At 47.1% G+C, this 22,697-nt stretch overlaps 1 protein-coding gene across 1 annotated transcript in view; it reads right to left on the reverse strand.

Annotated features, from left to right (window-relative positions):
• Positions 1 to 3,373: 3,373 nt before the first annotated feature.
• Positions 3,374 to 22,697, reverse strand: part of CHMP4B (charged multivesicular body protein 4B) — a 40,887-nt gene continuing 21,563 nt past the window's right edge. The window contains exons 2-5 of the mRNA XM_058562895.1: positions 7,758 to 7,935; positions 5,664 to 5,778; positions 4,505 to 4,631; positions 3,374 to 3,629 (exon numbers count right to left, since the gene is read on the reverse strand). Of these exons, the coding sequence (XP_058418878.1) occupies positions 3,565 to 3,629; positions 4,505 to 4,631; positions 5,664 to 5,778; positions 7,758 to 7,935 (485 nt within the window). The 3' untranslated portion in view covers positions 3,374 to 3,564. The remainder of the gene's footprint in view (positions 3,630 to 4,504; positions 4,632 to 5,663; positions 5,779 to 7,757; positions 7,936 to 22,697) is intronic.

Below are 22,697 nucleotides of genomic sequence, written 5' to 3' on the forward strand. Positions count from 1 at the left end.
TGCCCCATCCCTCACAGGTAAAAAATCCACTCCTTCTTCAAGCCCAAGCTCAAATTCCACCTCCTCCTGGCACATCCAGTCGCCAACACTCCCCTCTGACCACACACATGCATTCACACAAACATCCGTGAGCACCTGATCTGTGCCAAGCAGATCGAGGGGCCAGGAAATGCAGTGACTTCACTGTCTGGTAAGGGAATGAGAACTCATGACAAGAGTGTGGGGAGCGGGGGACCAGGACAAGGCGGGCTGTGTTCAGGAGAGGAAGGCCAAGGGGCCAGAGCCCGTGTAAAGGCTGGGAGGCCACGAGCCCATGTTCCAGGAGGCAGGGAGTTCTGCATAATAATCCCGGGGAGAGACATGGGAGGAGGTGGAGGAGGGGGCCAGGTCATGGAGGGTCCATTCTGAGGTCTCGATAGTGCCCGTCCACCTGAGTGTTCCAAAGTGTAGCCCCTGCCCACTTACATCAGAATCACCCAAGGAGTTTTTTAACATGCAAATTCTTGGATCCCCACCCAGCTCTGGGGATGGGGCCCAGGAGACAATTTTTAACAAGCTCCCTAGGTAATTCCAATGCACCTTTAGTTTTCCAACCACAGAAGAGGAAACAGTGGAGGCAAATTGAGGGGTATGAAAGGAACACTTCATGATCCAGTCTGCTTTTTGGAAGAAATTGGTAGCACTAATCTCCCACCTGTCTGGTTTCTGGTGTCTGCCTCCCTGGTGGACACTTGGTGCACCTACTCAGCCACCACCCCCTCTTCTTCCTTCCTAACAGAAACCCACTTTGGTCCAGTAATGGGCTCAAAGAAGGGAGCCCCACCCCCGGCCCTAGGGGAGAATCCTCATTGGACCTCTTTGTTCAGTCCCCATTTTCCCAGACTCCTTTGCAGCAAGAAATGGCCATGTGACAGTTATGGCCCATGAGACACAGGGACAGTTTGTGTGGAGTCTCCTGTGAAAGGTCTGCCTCCTGTTAACACGGGCAGAGGTGAAAGAAAACCTGGCTAGTGCTGACCCTCCTTCTAGACCCTGGGTGTGTGATGAAGGGCCATCTCGTGACCAAGACGTGGCAAGCCCAATAAGGAAAAGCTAATGTGCAGAGAGTGGCAGAGCAGAAGGATGCAAAGAACCTGGTTCTTGAGGACACGGCTGAGCCACTTCTACAAACCCACAATGCCCCCATGCCTCCCCCACCTCCACCCAACCCCTCGCCACCCCAAGACTTCTTGTCCTGAGATTATTAGAATGTAAACACCTTGAGGACAGGGACTTGGTCTGTTGCATGCACTGCCAGTGCCTTGAACAGTGTCTGGCACACAGTAGGTGCTCAATAAATTATTTGTTGAGTAAGTTCTGAATGGATAAGTAGAGGTCTTTACTGTTTATACCGGTCAATTGAGTCTTCTGTAGCTTGTAGCCAAAAAATCCTGACACTGCAACTTCGCAACTTCTCTCTCCAGCCAGACTGAGAACCTTCTGAGAGCAGGAAAGTGACTGAGTGTTACTGAATGCTCCATCCCACAGGCTTGGCACAAGGCCCACACCTGGTAGGAATAAGCAGCTGTTTCTCTCAGAGGAACCCCAGACACTGCTCCGGACCTGGTTTCCAGCAGAGCTGGATGGTTGGTCCGCGAGTTCCCCTCACCCAGACCTGTGGTGACAAGCCCGAGGCAGCTGATGAGCAGAGCTTCAGAGTGTCCACTCTGGATCTCCCACACCAAATAACACCCAGGGCCCAACCAACTGCAGGCCGAGAAGATAGAAGCCAGCACAAGCGTTGCCATTAGATTCTTCTTGAGGTGGAAAGAAAGGACTTCCGAGAATAGCCAGACCCAGCCTCCACACAAGTCATGCATTTTCAAACCACTGTGGTCAAGTCCCAATTCTAAGTGTGGCAGCCCTGGGAAGAGGAGCGATGATGGGTGAGAACAGGGCATGCGCAGCTTCCCACAGACTGGACCTCTGAAATGACCTGGTCCTGCCCTCTTCTTTCACAGATGGGAAAATGAGATCCAGGGAGGGTGGGCAACTTGCCCCAGGGCACCCAGTGAGCAATGGCAGTGTTTAATTGTGAACTCAGGTTGGTTTTAATCTTAAGAGGTTTGGCGGTGGGCACTGGAGGGGAGATCCTCTCAATTCTGCTAATATGCATGCAGAATTAAGGATGAACATACAGAGATCTACTTTTCTGAAGGAGAGCGTCTGTAGCGTTCATCAGATTCTCAAAGGGGTATAAGACTAGAGAAAAGTCAAGAGAGTTGAAGAGGCCGGGCCAAAGTCACATGGCAAGTCACAGCACACCTGCAACTACCACTAGTGTTCTAGATTCTCAGTCACCACCCCACACTTCCTCCCCATAAGAAAGGCCATTTTCTTCACTGCACCAGTGCACCAGATGGGCTGGTCAGTGGCAGCACCATGGTTTCCAACAAGTGGAGGCTCTGCTGTCCTGTTGGCATTGCCCATGGACACTGACAGAGAACTAGGGAAGACCCTGGAGCTACACAAAAACCAACTCGCTCTTTACTGTGCCCAGAGGGTCCCCAAGCAAGGTGAAGGCCACATATCCATGGCTTCCAGAACCTAAACACATTTCCAGTAAGATATGCTCTGCTCTTCGGTTCAAACTGTTGATATACATCATGCTCAAGTTTTCCATATGTTTCCACAGACTCCACTGGACACCATGCTGGCCTGGAAAGGGTCAACTCCCAAAGCAAATTAAAGATTGATTGAACACAACGGCAAAGTATGAAAATTAATCAAGATATTTAATAGACAGTGCAAACCATAATTTCATCTGAATATAAATGTATGCACATGTTTCCAATGAGTTATCTATCAGTTATCACAAACAGCAACAAGGACCTTAGAGCTATGTTAGAAAAATGTATAGCTGGAATTTAACTCTAACAATCTCACTTGCTCTCAAGAGAACACCATTCATTTCAAATCAGTGTCACAAACTCCAAAAGACCAGGGGAGTGGGAGTGAGGAGTGGGCCAGAGTGGTAAACACAGGGGCCAGTACACAGGTGATGGACAGAAATACAGCTCTTGAGGAAATCCAAATCAGATGCATTATTACAGCTAAGGACAAGGAAAAGCCTATGGCTTTTAAAAAACGACTTTTCTGCCAGTACCATACAAGTCTTACAAAGAGATGTGCGACAAGTCAACTGACTTAGAAGGACAGAGGCTACATTTTCAGATCATTTCAACTGCAAACGGTCGACCCTTTCCATTGAGGTTCAGCAGTGGAGTTAGCATAGTCCGGAAGCTCAATGTTGGATTTGCAAATACAGTTTATTTTACAGAAATTCAACATTATAAACAGCAGGCACCTCCCACCCCACCCGCCCACCCCCCTCCCCCCTACCCGTCCCGCTGGGTGCAGACCATGCTATGCAGAGTGAGCAGTGATGCGGCCCTACTGCTTTGGAGGGAGATTTGAGAGCGATGGAAATTGCCTGCACCAAGTCCTGCCTGCTCCGCACACGCACACGCCTGCCCGCTGCGCAGGCCACCAGAGTCTGTCTGGGCCCAGCCCGCGCTGGACCAGTTACATGGATCCAGCCCAGTTCTCCAATTCCTTCATGTCGTCGTCTTCCTCTTCCTTCTTCTTGGCTGTGTGAAGAGAGAAAAGGCTTTTTAGGAGGGCTGGTGGTGGTGCTCTCAACACATTCTGTGTTACACGGTGTCTATAAAACAGTCCTGCCCTTGCAGCCAGCATCCTCTCCAGTTCACCAGCAGACGGCTCCTCTGTGCCTAAAAGCTGCAACATAAAACTCCAGATAACCAGGCACACTTTCCCCAGCACCTCCCCTCCACTCGCATTGGGACCAGACAAAACAAGAAGGATTCTACACTGAGAGTCTATCAGGATTCATGTGAGGCCTCAGTCCCAGAGCACCCAAGGCTGGGAAGAGCTGAAAGAACCCCAGGAGAGATGTAATCCTCGCCAGCAGCCCCCTCCACCTCGAGTGGCTTGCACCATCTCTGCACACCCTCAGGCAGCTTGCTGAACAGCGTCTGGATAGCCTTTGCTCACACCCCACCCAAGGCAGCTGACCCGACTTGAGGGGCTGTTTCCCTCTGATACGTGGGAGAGTGAGGTGACTACACCCTGGTCACACTCCACTCCCTGGGCTCTCTCGATGCCAAATCAAGAAGTTCTGTGTGGAATACTTCTACCTGAGGGTGAGATAAAGGGGGAGCCCAGGGGTGCTGCTAAACATCCATAGTGCACAGGACAGCCCCCCTGCCCCTGGCCTCCAACCACAGAAGGATCTGGCTATGTCAACAGTGCCAAGGTTGAGAAATCCTGTTCCAGAGAGAAACTAGGAAAGGGCAGGTGACATTGTCTCTGGGGCTGTCACAACAGATCCTACCTGGTTCTCAACCCTTGGCAAACTCAGAACCAAACTGAGGCCAACTGGCCACAAGATTACCCACCACGTGGTGTCAGGGGTGTGTCCTGACTCTAGGTAAGAAGTACTCACTGGGTTTTGATGGTAGGCTTATAGAAGGAACATTTGGTAGAGGGACTGTTTCGGGTCCACTGATTTCCAGCAAATTCTTGTCTAGTTCCTCCTGTTCTAGTTCTTCTAATTCGGCCATGAGTTCATCCTGGTAAAAGGAAAGACAAGAGTGAGAGAGAGTCCCTGGGGATCCCAGCTCCTGCAGCTGTAACCCTTACCTGATGGCTCAGGGCACACACACCCCTTCTGAGAAGGTCAGAGGGGAGATGAACCCCAGGTCCACACTCTGTGACTCAAACAGCCTAAACACGCTTCTACTGGCGAACACAACAGACTATCGAGTAATCACTGATGTCTACGTCTGGTGTCCTGCACCAGGCTGTGGGCATCCTGAGAGAAGGGATTGCATCTTTTCATTTCTATTTCTTTAGCTCATAACCGGGCACACTGAGTGAATGCTCAGCAATGTTTGCTGAATTGAAATTAACTTGACTAGTCCATCAAACTCCAATCTGAAAACACGAAAACCCTGGTGCTGGGAGCCAAGGTAAGAGCTGCAGGCTGTGTTTTCAGCTATACAGTGGGAATCAGATAGCACAAGAATGAGGCGGAGCAGAGAAGGCCTGACCTCAGCACACTCACATCTAAGGCAGAAGGAAGTGCCTTCAACAGGGCCCATTACTATATTTTAAAAACCTAAGAGACTCAAGGTCTCAATTGCTACAGCAGAAATTGGTAGGTAGCTGAGTTCCAGACAGATCCCTCAGGAGTCAGGTGTAAAAGCCCCTTCCTTGGCTTCACCCCTACCTCACATCCGAGTTGTCCAAGGGCAAATCCTGTAAACTTCTCCAGAGCATGGTCACCTTGGCTGTCCCAGCCTGAGCCCAGGGCCCACCACAGAAAGGTACAGGATAACTACTTGTCAAAACCAATTATTGACCTGAAGCCTGCTGAGGAACCCAGTGAAGGTTCCTTTACTCCACCTAAGCTTCTACCCCAAACAGTGAAAGCATCCCTCAAAATTCAAAATTAGCAAGGGTTACTACCATGCTCTGTCCATGTCCAAGTCTCTGGAGGGATTTACAATCCACTACTCCCTGCCAGAGGCTTTTGATAGCGCATCAAAGGGCAGCCCAGGTGTCATCTGTGAAGCTTATATGATCTGCAGGAAACCACTCACCTCATCAAACTCTTCTCCAAACCCTACAGGTTTTGAAATAGCTGTTGAAATCTCCTCTGCAAGTTCTTGCTGGTCAGCAATGTCCTGCATTAACTCATCAACTTTATCGATGTCCCTGTAAATGAAATGGAGAGATGTCATATCAGATGATCAGTCTGTAAAGAGGGTCTGTGAGGGGGAGCAGAAACCTCGCTCCACACAATCTGCTTCCCAGACCCACCTCCGACAATTACTCCCAGTGAGGAATTATTTTTTTCTCTTTATCATCTATATTTATTATTATTATTATATAGACAATAAAAATATTGTCCATTTTTAGTCTCCCTTAAACAGAGAATCACAGAATCAAGAGGATGGAAGCATCCTTGGACATCACCTAGTCCAATACCCTAGGGAAATAAGACTAAGCAAAGTTAGGTGCCACAGTCACAGTCTCTCCAGCAAGCTGGTAGATGAGACCACGGGACTTAACTCCTGGGTCAACAGCTCTTCTTCAAGCTCAAGGGCAGCTCTGTGCAGGGGAGGCAAAATCACAGATCATAAACTATAGCTATGCCACTTGACAGGCCCTTCCCATCTACTCAAATCCACGTATGGCTCCTCTACTAGGCCCCAAATGAAAGGCAAACATGCAGAATTATTTTCTATACACTGTCAACCATATAAACAAATAATTAATCAACATAATATATACACATATCCTTCAAAGCATGCACAGTATTTACTGAGATGTGCTCTATGCTAGGCATCTTGGAGAACACAGAAATGAAGCAGACATGGACCTCACTCAGGAAGCTCAGTCCAGTAGACATTCACCCTCAGACAACCCTTCACTCATTTAAAGGCTACTTTTCCTGCAACCCCCCATCTCTAGAGCAGGGATCAGCAGACTTTTCCTGTAAAGGGCCAAACAGTAAATACTTTAGAATTTGTGGGCCATACGATCTCTATCACATACACTCAACCCTGCTGTGTAGCACAAGAGCAGCCACAAACAACATGTAAGTTAATGGGCACAATTGTGTTTCAATATAACTTTTTTTTTTAATAATTTTATTTCTTTACTTATTTTCCCCCCAAAGCTCCAGTAGATAGTTGTATGGCATAGCTGCACATCCTTCTAGTTGCTATATGTGGGATGCGGCCTCAGCATGGCCGGAGAAGCGGTGCGTCGGTGCGCGCCCGGGATCCGAACCCGGGCCGCCAGCAGCAGAGCGTGTGCACTTAACCGCTAAGCCACGGGGCCGGCCCTCAATATAACTTTATTTACAAAAATAGGTGGCAGGCCCACAGGCTGCATTTTGCCAACCCTGTTCTAGAGCACGTTTGAGTACCGAAAAGGAAGCAAAAAGGGCTCCAACCACCTTAAATATATGCTGCCAAGTTCAAGCACTAAAGCAAAGGCAGAATTTTGCTCATGGGAGAGGCCCTCATTTGTGCCTAGTGCAACCCTGGCCTTTAATTATAATTGTAACAAGCGTGCTTATCTAATTCCTTAGGCCACTGTATATGAGAAGTAGTCACATACAGGAAGGACTGTTGAGGTCCAGAACCTTGTCAATATGACAGTCAAAGCCTGGGAGCAAGGGTGGAGGTGGAAAATTCCATCAAAAGCAGACATAAGAACAGAGAGATCCGAAGCCCCCAGATATACCACACTTTCAGGGCCCCTGACAGCATCAGGACAAAGGCACGGCCATTGACTCCAACCCTGGTTCTATCCAAGCTCATGCATACCCTAGAGCAAGTCACCTCTCCTCTCTGGGCCATGGCTTCCCCACCTTGATAATCAGAGGCCTGGGTGAGAGGACCTGCTAAGGACCTTTTCAGCTTGAAATTCTATGCTCATCACAATAACCCTGAATCACTCAGAAAATACTGTTTTATTCCATGACATCTGCTTCCAAAGGCAGCAGGGTACATAATACATGCTAGAAGGAGTTCCAAAAAAGAATGCAAATTAAAACAAACTCAGGAGCTTGGATGGCTAAGTCAAGCGGTCTGCCCCAGGCCACGGCCTGGGCTTGAGGCGTTCCAGGGCCAGCACTGCCCTGCCATGCGGCTGCCCCCCTCCACCGGCGGGTGGCCACGTACATGTTGTCGTGGGCAGCCTTCATAGCCTTGGCGGCATAGCCCATGTTCTTGAGCACCTCGGTGTTGGTGTTGGCGTTCTCCAGAGCCTCTCGCTGGAACTCGATGGTTGATAGTGTGCCGTCGATCTGCGCCAGCTGCTTCTCATACCTCTTCTTGCGTTTCAGGGCCTGGAGGGCCGCTGCATGGGCAAGAAAACAGGGTTTCAGAGAGCCCAGACACAGGGTAATGTCCTGGAGTTCACTTAAGTGTTCTCCCTAATTGCAAGGATGCCCCTTGGTTGTTGCTTCTACTGTAACAGAGGGTTAATAAACTCCTCTATACAAAGAGCACATTCAATTTTCTAAGAAAACTATACAAAATTCCCATACTTCAAAATGCAGCCAAGCACACAAGCAAAAGTTCACACTCTGGTAGCCACACACAGAGGCACCCAGACAAAGAACGTGCTTTGAGGTCAAACTGCCTTAGGTTCAAACCCCAGCTCACAGACTTAGGTGAGCTACTTAGCTTCCCTGATAGGTTCATTGTGAGGAGTAAATGAGATAATATATGTAAACACCTCGCATACCATTAAACGTAGTAGACACTCCCCCAAAAAGCAGCTCTAAATATTATAAAGCAACAACTTTAAAGTATCATTTTATGCCAACTAAATTACAAAAATAATAAATAATGACTATAGCAAATACTGGATCAGTTGGGGTTAAAATGCTATCTCATACACAGTCGACAACTGTAAACTGTTATAATGCTTCTGAAAAGCAACATGGTAACACACAGCAACAGCCATAATGATGTTCCTGCCCTCTGACCCAGTAATTTCCTTCTGGGAACGTATTCAACAAAACCAAAGAGGCCCATGCCCAAAGATGGTTCTACAGCATTCTCTATCATAGAAAACAACTAAAACTAAAATAAAGACAGAACTCCCTGCCAGGGACAAATCTAGAGTCTGAGCATTCGGTCAAGTCAATGCCATCATCTTTCTCAGCCTCTCGGCATCTTAAGACTATAGAGATCATCTTGTTTTAAGGGCTAGTGCGGGCGACCAATCTGACCCAGGTGAATTTGTGGCACAGCAGGGGCCAAAACCACATCTCCCTACTCAAAACCCAGGCTCCCCTTACCTTACTGTCTCAATTCTCCTCTTTACACTAAAAATGCTCTTTAGCACCCATCTTAGATGGGCATCCAAGCAGGAAGGGAGCTCAGCACAGACTCAAGCAGGAGGAATGGGCTGGGTCCGGGAAGCTGGCCAGCCCCTGCCTTACCCTGGATAGCACTAGCCTCACACATGCACCCACGCATGCATGCTCCCCCTTGTCCCTGAGCCCCAGACCAGAGCCATCTCCTGCAGGCTGTAGGTGGGAGTCAATCACCTCCCCCACGGGGCTGTGGTTGCTCCCTTCGTCACATGAATAGGTCCCATGCTCCTTCCATTCACGTTCCCTCTAGGATTCCGTCCTGAGAACCATTTTCTAAAGGAAAATAGCTTTGGCCTGCATGTAAGCAGTCCACTGTTCCTCACAAAGCGGCAGATAAAACCACCAGCAAAAATCCCCCCAGCCACAGGATAATGCAGGCAAAAAATCTGAAGAACAATGAAATGTGCCTCATTAAAAGCTGAAAAGCCATTCATAATTTTATTTATTTATTTATTTCCCCCCCAAAGCCCCAGTAGATAGTTGTATGTCATAGCTGCACATCCTTCTAGTTGCTGTATGTGGGACGCGGCCTCAGCATGGCTGGAGAAGCGGTGTGTCGGTGCACACCCGGGATCCGAACCCGGGCCGCCAGCAGCAGAGCACGCGCACTTAACCGCTAAGCCACGGGCCGGCCCTGAAAAGCCATTCAATGTGTTATCTCCCTTGATTCTGGTGTGAATGGCCAGAATCACCTATGACTTCAAGAAATCCATCCTACAGTCACACCCAGGGGTCCCCAAGACCCTTACTGAACACCCTCACCTTCTGCAAGCACTAAGTCATGCACATGACATAGATACCTCATAACAGCAACCTTTTAAGGTAGAAATGACCACCCTTTTTAGCAGATGAGGGAACTGAGGTTCAGAGAAGTTATGTAAATCAGGTCACCAGGTGGTAAGTGACAAAGAGGGGATTAAGCTAGGTGTGGAACTCCAGAGTCCATGCCCTGCCATTATAACTGTTATGTCCCCCACTTAATGAAAAAGGCAGGATCCTGCCCTGGTGGGGTCATTCAGTCCATTGGGAATGTCAAGGGGACTGTGGGAACACAGAAGAGGGAGTGCAAATCCAACAATTTCTTTGCTTAAAAACCCTCAACAGCTCCCTCTGCCCACATGGCCTGCAAGGTCCTATGGGAGGCAAGGGACCGAGATTCTCTCCACAAGCCAGGGCCATCAACCAGCACGGCAGAGGGAGGACATCCTGGGAGAGCGCTGGTAAGTGCTCAGGGCCTGGAGCTGCTTCCTCCGTGAATTCCTTGGTGCTGTGTTGCTTTTCCACAGAAACGGACCCAGACACACCCTAATCAACAAGTGATTCTCAAGCCTTCTCAGGCCAGTGTCCCACAGCTGCCCCTTTGGCATAGCATAACACCTCCCATGGCATAGTCCAGCATATAACAACTTGTCCACCAGTTAAGATGCAACAAGGCGTTCTGAGCGCCTGCCGTGTGGTAAGCAAGGCGCTGCAGCAGTCCCATCCACCTCCTCATTTAATCCTCCCACCCCCCGGTCACAGGGCAGAGGTCCCAGATCCAGACTAACCAGCAGACCGGGGATTAGAAGGGTGAAGCGGCTCACCCAAGTCACCCTGCTGTTAGGTGGAGAGGGGAGGGCTCAACCACTGGTCTGTGGAAACCCCCAGGCCTCTGCTCTTCCCACCACAGGCTCAGAATGATGGGAAGTGACACTGGGACAGTTCTCGAGAACCAACACTGAGATGACATTCTGCCTTGCTTTTCAGTGTCCTGAGTGTAGTGCGAGCCTTGATTTTACACAGTCAGCTACATTCTGATTTTTAAAACAAATTTATTATTTCCTTATTAACACCACAGATTTAGAACTGCTTTAACTTTTTTCCGAATACATTTTCAATTGGCAGTGACTCCTTGCATGCCAATCTTACATTTCTCTGACCTCTACCCCAATTCTAAAATCCCCCAAGCAATAAACAATCTGTAAGCACATACCCAAATATACCAGGGAGGCAAGCAAGAATCCCCCCATGAATGAAATAATGTTTGTAATTATTCATCTTTGCAGACCAACATCCAGCCACAATGACTGGTACACAGTAAGTGCTTAATATATATTAAGCTGAATCTCCAATTTCATCTGTTTTTTTAAGTTTTTCCTATATTCTATGCAGGGTTCCTCATGTGGGGTACACCCATAGTTTATCTCCTGTGTACCTGTGACTCAAAGGAGAAATGATAATGTCTCACTGAAACACCGGCTAGAACAATCATTTGGCAGGATCCTTTCCCTGCATTCCTCCTGGCCCATAAAACAGGACTTCTGTAAGCACCTGCCCTTCCCTCCATCCTCACCACATGGTGCGCTCTCTCTGAGACTAGGAAAAAGTCCTAAGCAAACAGCCTGGTCCCCCAAGGCTCCCCCCACCGCCTGCAGGGTTCACACAGTCTCTTTCCCCCTGCGCAGTGAACTCTCCAGGACAGCGTCTGGCAGGGGCAGAGTTGAGTTGTTTACCCCAATCTAACTCCTGTGTGTGTTCCTCAACTAGTTGAGAACTCCAGGGAGGAAGGGTACACGATTAATTCCCTCCTCCATACATGGTTCATAAGTAAAGTAACCTTGAAATCAGACATGGGGTCAGCAAGAATACATGTAAACATAAATATTCACAGCACTGGAACCACTCTGTTGTCTGACAAACGTGTGGCACTATGGTGAAGTACAACTTAGGGCAAACAAATGAGTTAAATGCCACTCTTCCTGCGTACTGTTACACTTACAGTAAAACATCCTCCATCCCAACCTTATTTCTGACCACAGAAATTTGCTTCCATATGTAGCCAAAATCTGAAGGGCCAAGCCCAATGTTTCACATAAATATATGCTGGCTATTAGTGACTTAATATGTCTCCAAATTCCACTAGATTCTCATCACAAGAAAAAAAATTATAACTATGTGAGGTGATGGATGTTAACTAAACTTATTGTGGTAACCATTTCACAACATATACATATATCAAATCATTATTTTATATGCCTAATACAATGTTATATATCAATTATATCTTAATAAAAACTAGGGGAAAAAAAAGTACTAGTTTAACAAGGAGTTCATCTAAACCAAATATTCAAAGAAGGGGGGGTCCAAAGAAATCTCTTTTCTGCCAAAGAACCCCAGTGTGATTCATAAGCACAATGGCTTTAACAAGTGAAATCTAACCCAGGCCAACAGAAGTTTAAGAGGTTGCTTTTAGATGGAAAAAAATAGTCCCTGGAATCTCCATATTTAATTATGCCTTTTCTGGTACCAAGAGAGTAATTACAGCAGCAATTACAGAATCTAATAACCAGCTTTATTGGCTCTGAAAGCTGAAGCAAAAACAACTCCAACCATGTTGAAATAAACATTGGTCTCTAGACAGCTGCTTCATTAGACACTCTAAACAGCTATTTGGAGGAAAAACACAGACGAGATACCCTAAGAAGCAGAGAGACCAGTGCAAAAGACATTCACCCAGGACCAGAAACTCCTGAAAGGTATCTGTTAGTGACTGCACAGAAATCATTTTCAGAGAACACATCAGTTCACTACAACTAGATAGGATGTTCCTTTCTCCTAGGCAAAGGCAGACTTCTCTTTGAAGAGTTGCTGAGGAGGGCAAGCCTGACTGCCCCAATCTGGGGATATTCAGTTTAGGGGCCATTAGCCCAGGGTATCTCAACAAACAGTAAAAAGAAGTCATAACTGTACACTCCTTACCCATATAGAGAGATTCAGGCATTGGGGGGAAGGAAGGTACAGTAATATCCTCTCACTAAATGAATGATGGTGTCTACAGTTCTTTCAAAGACCCAAGGGGGCCGGCCCCGTGGCGTAGTGGTTAAGTGCACGTGCTCCGCTGCTGGCGGCCCGGGGTTCGGATCCCAGGCGTGCACCAATGCACCGCTTGTCAGGCCATGCTGTGGTGGCGTCCCATATAAAATGAAGGAACACAGACACAGATGTTACCCAGGGCCAGTCTACCTCAGCAAAAAGAGGAGGATTGGCATAGATGTTAGCTCAGGGCTGATCTTCCTCACACACACAAAAAAAGACCCAAGATTCTACATCTGAATTCAACTAGCAGAAGGTACAAGAGCTGGGAGGGAAAGAGGACAGTGCTGCTTCTCCACTCTCAGCATGAAGTACACAGCAAACAACACACACACACTCCAGAGGACACTTACAGAACAGCCTGCCCACGGCAGGGCTGCTGGCAGGCAGGGAGCCCAGTGAAGCTGAGGGAGCCCTGCTCTGCCTGCCTCCAGCAATCATTCAGATGCTCCTTGTTCATTCCGCCCATGAATAAACCTCAGATGTTCAGGGTACCCTCAGCCAAGAGTAGCACACCTGATCCTCAAGCCACTAGTCACTTTGCTGGGGTCACCTGTCATCTGCCCCGTGTATGTGGCAAAAAAAGATCCCAAGTCAAAACAACAAAGTTACCCACCAATGTCAAAGAAACCCATCCTCCTGCAGGGACAGTTATTAGTAAGCATCCCTACGTCACATGGCATCAGATATCCCACCAAACCTTGACCAAGTAAAAGTTATAATCTGGGCATCTAAAACAGAGGGGGCTCGAAGGACCCTCGGAGATACTGAAGTCCAACCCATCTTATTAGATAACTGAGAAGAAATGATGCCCAGAAAAAGCGACACAGCTTGCCAGGATCCCGCAGCGAGTTAGAGGAAGAACCAGGACTAGAACCCAGGTCTCCAGCCTGGGGCTCTTTCCACCACCTCAACTCTGTTATCTCCAAATTAAGTTGCTGTAAATATACCAGCAGTTGCCCTACCATAAGGAAAATAGTCTCTTAACGCTCTTTCTTCCAATTTCCAAACTCTGCCCGTTGCAAACCCCGCTTAAAAGCTCATGCTGACACATGAAAGAACAGGAAAGCTACCTGATATGCTCTCCTAAGTCCCCAGTTAGAAGAAAAAGGATGGAAAAGAAGTTCTAGTCTGCCTGGTTCCAGCGTCCTTTCCCCAAGTGGGTGCTGTTGATCTGGCCCGCAGTTTCAGAAGCTGGGGGCAGGGCTGAGCTCATTTCTCCACCCTGTATAAACGTGGCAGGAACAGCGTGGATCTACAGGACCTACAGAAAGGTCTCAGAAACCAGAATGCACCACTAAGCCCAGACAGAGGCTGTTTTGTGTCCATCATTGCTCTGCCAGTGTTCCAGGCTCACCTGTGGAAAAGAGGGCCTCGTCCTGCAAACGCCTTGGAATGCTGTCCCTGACACGGCAGCATTTATTCCCACACAGCTGGAGAGTTCACGCTAGAGGTGCAGACAGCACTTTTCAGAGCAGCCTCCTTGTCTGTGATTTATCTCCCTGTTCCCCTAATTTGCTCTCCGTGGCCTGGAGCTAATGCGCTCCATTTAGAAACGGTAAAATAAGTACTTGTGTATGACCAGGAAAGCAGAATCTGAAACCTGCTGACTTCCATCAGCAAACACATGAGGAGTACAGTACTTGCTGCAAGGGAAAATTCTAGAGAGAAAGAAAGAAGACCCTTATCTGTTTAAAAGGGACAAAGACGAAAGAAATAATCCCCCCAATTAACAATCTAACAGAATATCAAACTGCTTCAAAATTATTTAAACAGCACATACAGAGTACATCCTGTAAAAGGCAGGTGAAGGCAGGATAAGACACCGTCAAACAAGCTTAGGAGATGCTGGGTCACATCGTTATAACGGTCATTTAGGGAGTCCAGTGGTCCAGCTGCGAGTTTCAGCTCCACCATCAAGTAAACCCTATGCAAATTACTTACCCTCACTAATCCTCAGATGATAATAATACTCCCCTCATAGAGTTATTGTGAGGATTAAGATAAGATATGTATGCGAAGCAGCTGGAATGGGGCCAGACATGCATGTGCTCAGTGAATGTTTGTCACTGGTATTATTACCTGCAGGACTTCTCAGAGCCGATTTTAATAGAAAAAGAACCACCACCACCTCCCCCGCAAAAAACATTTTGGGGAAAAACTAATTTAAGCCACCTTGATTATTTAGCCAACACAAGCTTCCTCATCCTTGGACCTCACTGATGCATACCAGCAATGGGGCACAGAGAAGAGCATGAGGCTTGGCGTCGGAATCCCGGCCCTGACACTGGCCTGGGCTGTTATTTTACCTCTTCATCAAATGGAAAATGGGAGTGATAGCACTACCCCAAGGGCAAATGAGAAAGATAATCTCTTTGAAAATACTTGAAAAATGTGACCGTTCTCTCCAGCTTGCCCATTTCTTTCCCTTTCTATTTCTCTTTCCTTGCCTGTGTCTGACATTCTCTCTGGGGAATCTCTGTATCTTCCTGTCTCTGTCCTGTCCCTCCTCCTAGCCCAGTGTGTCTAAGAAAGAGTATACAGCTGTAGCTCAGTGGAGAAAAATATAATACATAACAGCAGCTACCATTTATGAGGGGCTTCCTGGGTGCCAGGCACCATGACTGGGGCTTACATGCTCACTGGCTCCTCCCAACAATCCTATGAAGCAGGTACTGTTATTACCCCATTTGACACATCAGAAAATTGAGGCTCAAAGAGCTTATCTCCTGCCCAAGTCCTAGGTTAGGCAGTGGCAGGCCTGGGATCGATGCTAGGCTGCCTAACTGCAAAGAGCACAAACGTCTACCTTGCACCGAGCAGGCAGCAGGCCTGCTTCTCTGCCTGAGCCTGGGGATCTGAGAGCCTTTCGTGCCTTCCCCACCCAACAGACTCCACAAGCTCGTAATGTGGCACCAAGGGCATCTGGAGGCAGCTCGGTCTGCCCAGAAACTCTCAACTAATTGGTAATCCATGAGGGTAGGCAGTGAAAGCCTCTGACTGAAAAAAGAAAATTTTTTTTCTAGTGGATTTTAAATTGGTTAAAAGTACATGTGATTGGGGCCAGCCCAGTGGCGTAGCGGTTGGGTTCACGCGTTCCGCTTCGGCAGCCCAGGGTTCGCCTGTTCAGATCCTGAGCACGGACCTATTCACCACCCATCAAGCCATGCTGAGATGGCATCCCACATAGAAGAACTAGCAGGACCTACAACTAGGATATACAACTACGTACTGGGACTTTGGGGAGAAAAAAGAAAAAGAGGAAGATTGGCAACAGATGTTAGCTCAGGGCCAATCTTCCTCAAAAAAAAAAATTAATAAATAACCATAAAAACAATAAAACAGTGAACAAAGGCTCCATTAAAAAAAAAGTACATGTGACAAAACCCAACCATTTTATCAGCTCCTCTGCATTTAGGTTGACAATTCAACATAATTGGAGAGTTTGTAGTGACTTTTTTTTCCGTTTTAAAGAATAAAGGTCTTCTTCCCTCGTGCCTGCTCTATGTCTTCCCCAGACCACAAGCTCCTCAAGGGTGGAACCTACATCTCTGTGCCCCTAACAGCACTGGGATAGGGAGAAGGGAGGGGGCACTCCAGAATGCCCACCTTTGCCCTGTTATTTCTTCTGAGGCCAGTGGGCTCTGTGCCTTCTGTCCTCTCACCCCATAATGGCCTCTAGATCTTTTCCCAAGATCTAAAATGACCTTCCCTCTATATTCAAGAAGACCCAGGGACCATAGCTACAAGAACTTGGTAAAGTATCTCAAACTTCTGTTGCTCACTTTTTTTTCTGTGTTAACGCCCACTGGGATGCCTAGAACTTTAAAACCAAAGGGTCCAGGGGCTTGTTTAAGGGACACTGAGCCTGGGACCTCCCCTGTGACTACATCTGGACAGAGGTAGCAGAGCTGTCGTTCCAAAGCGGGCCTGTGGGAGTGGCCTGGGCCATAAGGAGGAAGACAAAATGGCCAAGGGGAGTCAGGCTCACCCCAGGAATAGTGCAAAAGGCCTATGTGGCTGCCTCCTCCTGTTCCCGAAGGGACAGCTGACGGCTTCCCATGGCTCTACTGTAGCTGGGTTCAATTCAGGCAGGAAGAGGAGGTGTTTCACTCCAGACACATCAGGCAGCCAGAGAGGTGCTCTCGGTGATAAGAGGAACTCAGGGCCAGGATAGGGGAACTAGGATCCCAGGAAGGACAGCACCCTACCCTTGGTTACTGAGAGCCACAGTCAAACAGCCTGTACTCTGGGATCCAAGGCCAGGGTTCTATCCTGTGTCCCAGTCAGGTCACAGAATTTCATTTAAATAGCTATCACCTGTGCAGCCCACAGATCTGTCATAGCCATCCCATGTCTTAATACGTAAATTTGAATGTCACATATTTCACACAAAACTCCATATTTTTGGCTTCCTTTTGAAAACGCAGATTATCTGGCAACACTGAGCCCACATTGCTGTCTGGCAACAACTCAGTGGAGCTAAGCGGCAGCCACCCTTCTAGAAGATGCACGTACTCTCCAGTTCACCTCAGCGCCCACCACTGCCCACCACTGTATGCCTGGCCACGTTACTCATTTACCTGTCCTGACCGCCCCATAGCACCTGAGATTAACCTTAGATCTGGAGGAAACAGGAGTTATCTGGGACAATCCCCTGCCTTCAAGCAGTTAAAGTTATGCCCACTTTCAGGCAACTGAAGTCACAAAGGTTCAGCAACTTGCTCAAGGTCACAAAGTTAAAGGTAATGGCCAAGGAAGAATCCAAGCCAGGTGCCCTGCCCCCTGGGAAAGTGCTCCTTCCACTGCTCCGGGGGAGACTTGTGTCTAGACGGAACCTGCAACTTGGGTCCCATGATCCTGGATTTGGGTTCTAGATCTAATTCTGCCATGACCAAATTATGTCACTGAGCAAGGCTCCTCCCTTAGGGCCTCGGTCTCCTCATCAAGGACACGCAAAGGGTGAATTAGATGCTCTCTCTAAGGTCTTGCTCCGGCTCCAATAATATATGAACCTACGTAGTTCCGAGATTTCCAGATTGAAACAAACATAAAAGACTTTTTCTGAGTGATCCTGTGTGATCTTGATAATTAATATCAATACACTCCATTTCCTGAGTATTTCACATCATTGAGTTTTTCCTGTCCAATGAAATGAGCAGTATGTCTTTTATCTTAACTGGTTTCACAAACTGAGTTAGGAAAAGCAGAGACTCCTTCCAGCCTCTGAACTCAGCTGGGCAGAGGAAGTCGGTACTCAGATTTCAGCGTTAGCCCAAACACTCACAAATGTTACTCAGGGAGAAGAGGTAGCTACAGTTAAAACATGAACCCAGATGCCCTCACCTTCCATCTCCTTACAAGTTCTGGCACTGCTGACCTCTTCTCTCTGAAATTCCTTTCTCCTGCCAGCCTTAGGGCATACCCTACCCTGGCTCCCCAGTCCCCATAACTACTTCTTCCTGGGCTTTTTTCTAGATCCTTTCCCTTCTCTTCTCAGTTCCTAATGGTTGGATGGAGCTCAAACCTTGACCCTGGTTCTTTCCTCACATAATAACCTGAGCTAACACCTGTTCAGAGCACTGTATTTTATTCCTTCATTTAATCCCCACAATAAGGAATTAGTCTTATTAGCCCACTTATAGATGAAGAGATTTGAGACTGGAGAGATTAAGTAACTTGCTAACCTCTCAAAGCTTGTGAATAACTAGCAGAGTCAGGATTCAAATTCGCATGCCTCCTGCTTCTAGCCAAGATAAGATGGTAGGGACTGGATTTACCCTCCCCCTTAGGAGAAAGGAAACAACAGTTTTCAAGACACTGGACACCAGGCAAAAAAGGACAGTGATGCCTGAGAGATGGGAAATAAATAAGATGAGCACTACAATCACCCCAGCTTAGTGCTTTCGGAGTTTCCAGGACTCAGCGCAAGGAGAGAAAACTCAGGCAGAGGCTGGCAGACTTTTTGAGTCAACGAGATAGACCTGCAAGTCTGGGGAGACCAGAGCAGCTAGAGTTCACAGGAGAGAAGAAGAGAGCACCAAAGAGGAGAGCTGCAGAGGCTCCCCCCCCAGTACTTGGTAGAATACTGATCAGTGCATGTGTGTGGAAAAAACTACCTGAGGCCAGGGAAAGAACCACTCAAAAGGATTAGAGAGAACAGTACTACATGCTCACACGGGGCTATGGTATCTGCTCTCAGCCATACTGGAAAACCTCATCATTCACAGGGCTTTGGGTAGAGTATTCAGAAGGGTCTTGTCTCTATAGTAGGGAATAACTTAGCCCTAAACCAGATAAACACTGCTCTGGGCCCACCTAGCAAATCTTAAAAGCAAGACCCAGAAGGACAAACTGTTACCAAGGAAATCATGCCCAAACAAAGCTTAAAAATATTTATAGGTTGGGCCGGCCCCGTGGCTTAGCGGTTAAGTGTGCGCGCTCCGCTGCTGGCGGCCCGGGTTCGGATCCCAGGCGCGCACTGACGGGCCAGCCGCTACTATGGCCACGCTGAGGCTGCATCCCACGTACAGCGACTAGAAGGATGTGCAGCTACGGCATACAACTATCTACTGGGGCTTTGGGGGAAAAAATAAATAAATAAAATTATAAAAAAATAAAAATAAAAATAAATATTTATAGGCATACAAAAATAACCAATATCCAACAAAGTAAAATTTACTACATTTGCCATCCAATCAAAAGTTACCATGCAAAGAAGTGGGTGAATACTATCCAAACGCGGATAAAAAATCAATTGCAAGCAACCTAGAACTAACAGATTTCAGAGTTAGCAAAGACTAAAGTCAAGGAGACATGTGGAAGATATTTTCTAAAAAGACCCAAATCGAACTTTTAGACATTAAAATTATTGGACGGGATTAACAACAGATTAAACTTTGCAGAAGAAAAGATTTGTAAACTTGACTACATAGCAATAGAAACTAAAATGAAACAGAGAGAGAAAAAAAAATTTTTTTAAATGAACAGAGCATCAATGAGCTGGGGGATAACTCCAAGCAGCCTATGTAAGTGTAACTGGAGTCCCCAAAGAAGAGAGGTAGATGAAAAAATATTTCAGGAAACAATGGTCCCAAATCCTCCAATTTGATAAAAACTATAAACCCATAGATCCAAGAAGCTCAATGAACCCCGAGCATAAGAAACATGAAGAAAACTATACCAAAGCACAGTGTAATAAAACTGTTCAAAACCAGTGACAAAAAGAAAATTTTAAAAGCAGCCAAAAAAAATACACATTACATACAGAGCAACAAAGAGAAAAATGACAGAGATTTCTCGTAGGAAACAATGCTAGCCAAGAAGGCAGTGGAACACTATTTTTAAAGTATCAAAAGAAGAAAACCTGTCAACCAAGAATTCTAAACCCAGTGAAATCTTCTAAAAACAAAGGCAAAATAAAGACTTTATCAGACAAACAAAAGCTGAAAGAATTCATCAACAGTAGACCCACACTACAAAATATTTTAAAGGAAGTACTTCAGGCAGGAGGAAAATGATACCAGATGAAAATACAGCTCTACAGAGGTATGAGGAGTACCAGAAAGGATAAATACAGGGGTAAACATATAAGGCTTTTTAATTATTTAAATCTCTTTAAACAAAAATAATAACAATGTAGTGTGGAGTTTATAACATATGTAAAACTAAAACATATGACAACAATTGGACATAAGGCAGGAAGGAGAAATGAGTGTACTATTGTAAGGCTGGATTTCAAGGGCCTGAACTAAGGCCACAGCAGAGGCGCTGGCCAGGAGACGATGAACTTGAGAGACACCAGGAGGAAAGACTCCATGGGCCTATAAATCTGTCTGAATGTGCACGGGAAGGAAGTGGAGAGGGAGTCAGGAACGACTTCCAGGTTCCTGACCAGAACAACTGGGTGGTTGAGATGCAATTTCTCAGACAGATTAGTGACTTAGGGGAGAGTTAGGGCAGCAAGGGAGAAAGCATTCTCCTCAGGTCTTTCTGTGGGGCTATAGACTTCGAAATTCAAATTACTAGCTGAAATTTGAATTAACATTCTTTAAATCCATATGAGGAAGAGAAAAGTTCAGAAACTTCTGAATGGCTCAAGTCTCAATAACTTCTTATAAAACTGTAAAGAGCACAGAATTCAAGGGTAACCAAATCGCTACCCTTTACGCATGTGTGTGTCAGGGGAATATATAGGCATATGTTTATAATTTACAGAGATTATCTCTGGGCCTTGGAATTGATTGCCTCTGGGAGAGGCCTTGAGTGGCTAGGGCAGGGAAGGCACTTTTCAGATTATGTACAATTTACAGGATATCTAATCAAAACAAACAAAAAAGTAACACAACAGCCAATTTATTCCCTTCCCCCAGACATGTAAAGGCAGTTATATTTAAAACAGGCAGTTATATTAGTAAAAAACATTTACTAAGAACGACTTAACTATGCCTGGCACTGAAGCTGTGGTCTGGTCCCACCAGTGGAGTGGAGGCACAGATTGCACTCCCCCTGCCCCACCTGCCAGGTCCCAGGGTGGATGCTCTGAGCTGGGCTTCTGGGGGTAACCAGGTTCTTGGCTGGAACAGAGGGGAAGCAGAGCCTGCCCTTGGTTTCCGTTCCCAGGCCGAGATGAAATGTTTCTTTTCTGACTGGCTTTTCTTCCCCTGCTTCCAACTGAATCCATGCCAACAAGAGCCCCCTTCTGCCTGAGCAGGCATGAGAGCACCCTGGCAACTGAGATGACAACAGAGATCTGGGGGCTGGGGTCATTTGTGGGAAAGTGGGGAGGGGGGAAATGCCAGCAGAAAAACCCTTTCCAGTGTTTTTCCAAAGCAAGAGCAAAAACCAAACCAGCCTTTTCTCCTTGTAGAATCAGAGATACATGATGTGGGGGTTGTAGAGACAAATCACCCTCCTCCCTCAAATGGCAGAAAGGGATGGAGGGCAAGAGGAGCCACAGGAAGCTGCTGCCTTTCTGGAAAAAAAACAGTCTTGCTTTGATCCACAAAAAAATGGGGACACAGAGCCTCCGAGTCCTGGAACTTTATTGTATATCTCTATTTTCACATTACCTGTAATTTAACCAGAATGTGAACTCCAGGAAGGAGGAACTGTGTCTCTTCATCTCAGTATCCTTGGTACACAGGAGGTGCTCAGAGGGCTGGCTGGCTGGACAAACACACTCATGGAGAGTAAAGCTAACTTTGTTTGTAGAGGAGAGGAAACTAAGGCCCAGAGAAGTACAGGCACAGAATAGGTGCTCAGTAAACCCCTGCTGAAAGCTTGGTGGAGGGGTGGACCTAGGACCGGAACCCAGGCCTCCAGTCCTTCCCCTGCTGGGGCTGGGAAAGAATGCATGAGCAAGAGCAGTGAGCTCTACCAGAGAGCAAGAGAAAAGCGCGGGGCAATCGTTTTCCTAAGGACCAAGCCCCTCAGACCCCAAGCCTCTGCAAACAGACCCTGCCTCCCTGGCCACAGGGTGGAGTAGTAGGCTTGTGATCCAAGCTGGGCCAAAGAACAGCCTCCTCCTTGATTATGGTGACTGGTACAGTCATGAGCACATGATCCAAGCAGCCAATCAGATTCCTTCCCTGGGACTTTTCTAACAATGCTAGGAGAGAAATGGGGGTAGAGGGACGTAGATGCTCTTTCCCTCCCAGGATCCAAAGCTATAATTCAGAGCCACCTGCAATCATGGCCCAGACTCAGGGGAAGTCAGGAAGAATGAGTCACCACGCAGAAAGAGAGACCAGCTCCACCCTGCCATTTCCCACAGTCATGTGAGTCAATAAGTTCCCTTTCTGCAGAGTGAGATGGTATGAGCTGGCATTCTGTCACCTGCAACTAAGAACAAACTGGCCAATTCAAGAAAGGAGGTAGAACA

Source organism: Diceros bicornis, chromosome 19 (assembly GCF_020826845.1).
Source record: "Diceros bicornis minor isolate mBicDic1 chromosome 19, mDicBic1.mat.cur, whole genome shotgun sequence".
NCBI lineage: Eukaryota > Metazoa > Chordata > Mammalia > Perissodactyla > Rhinocerotidae > Diceros > Diceros bicornis.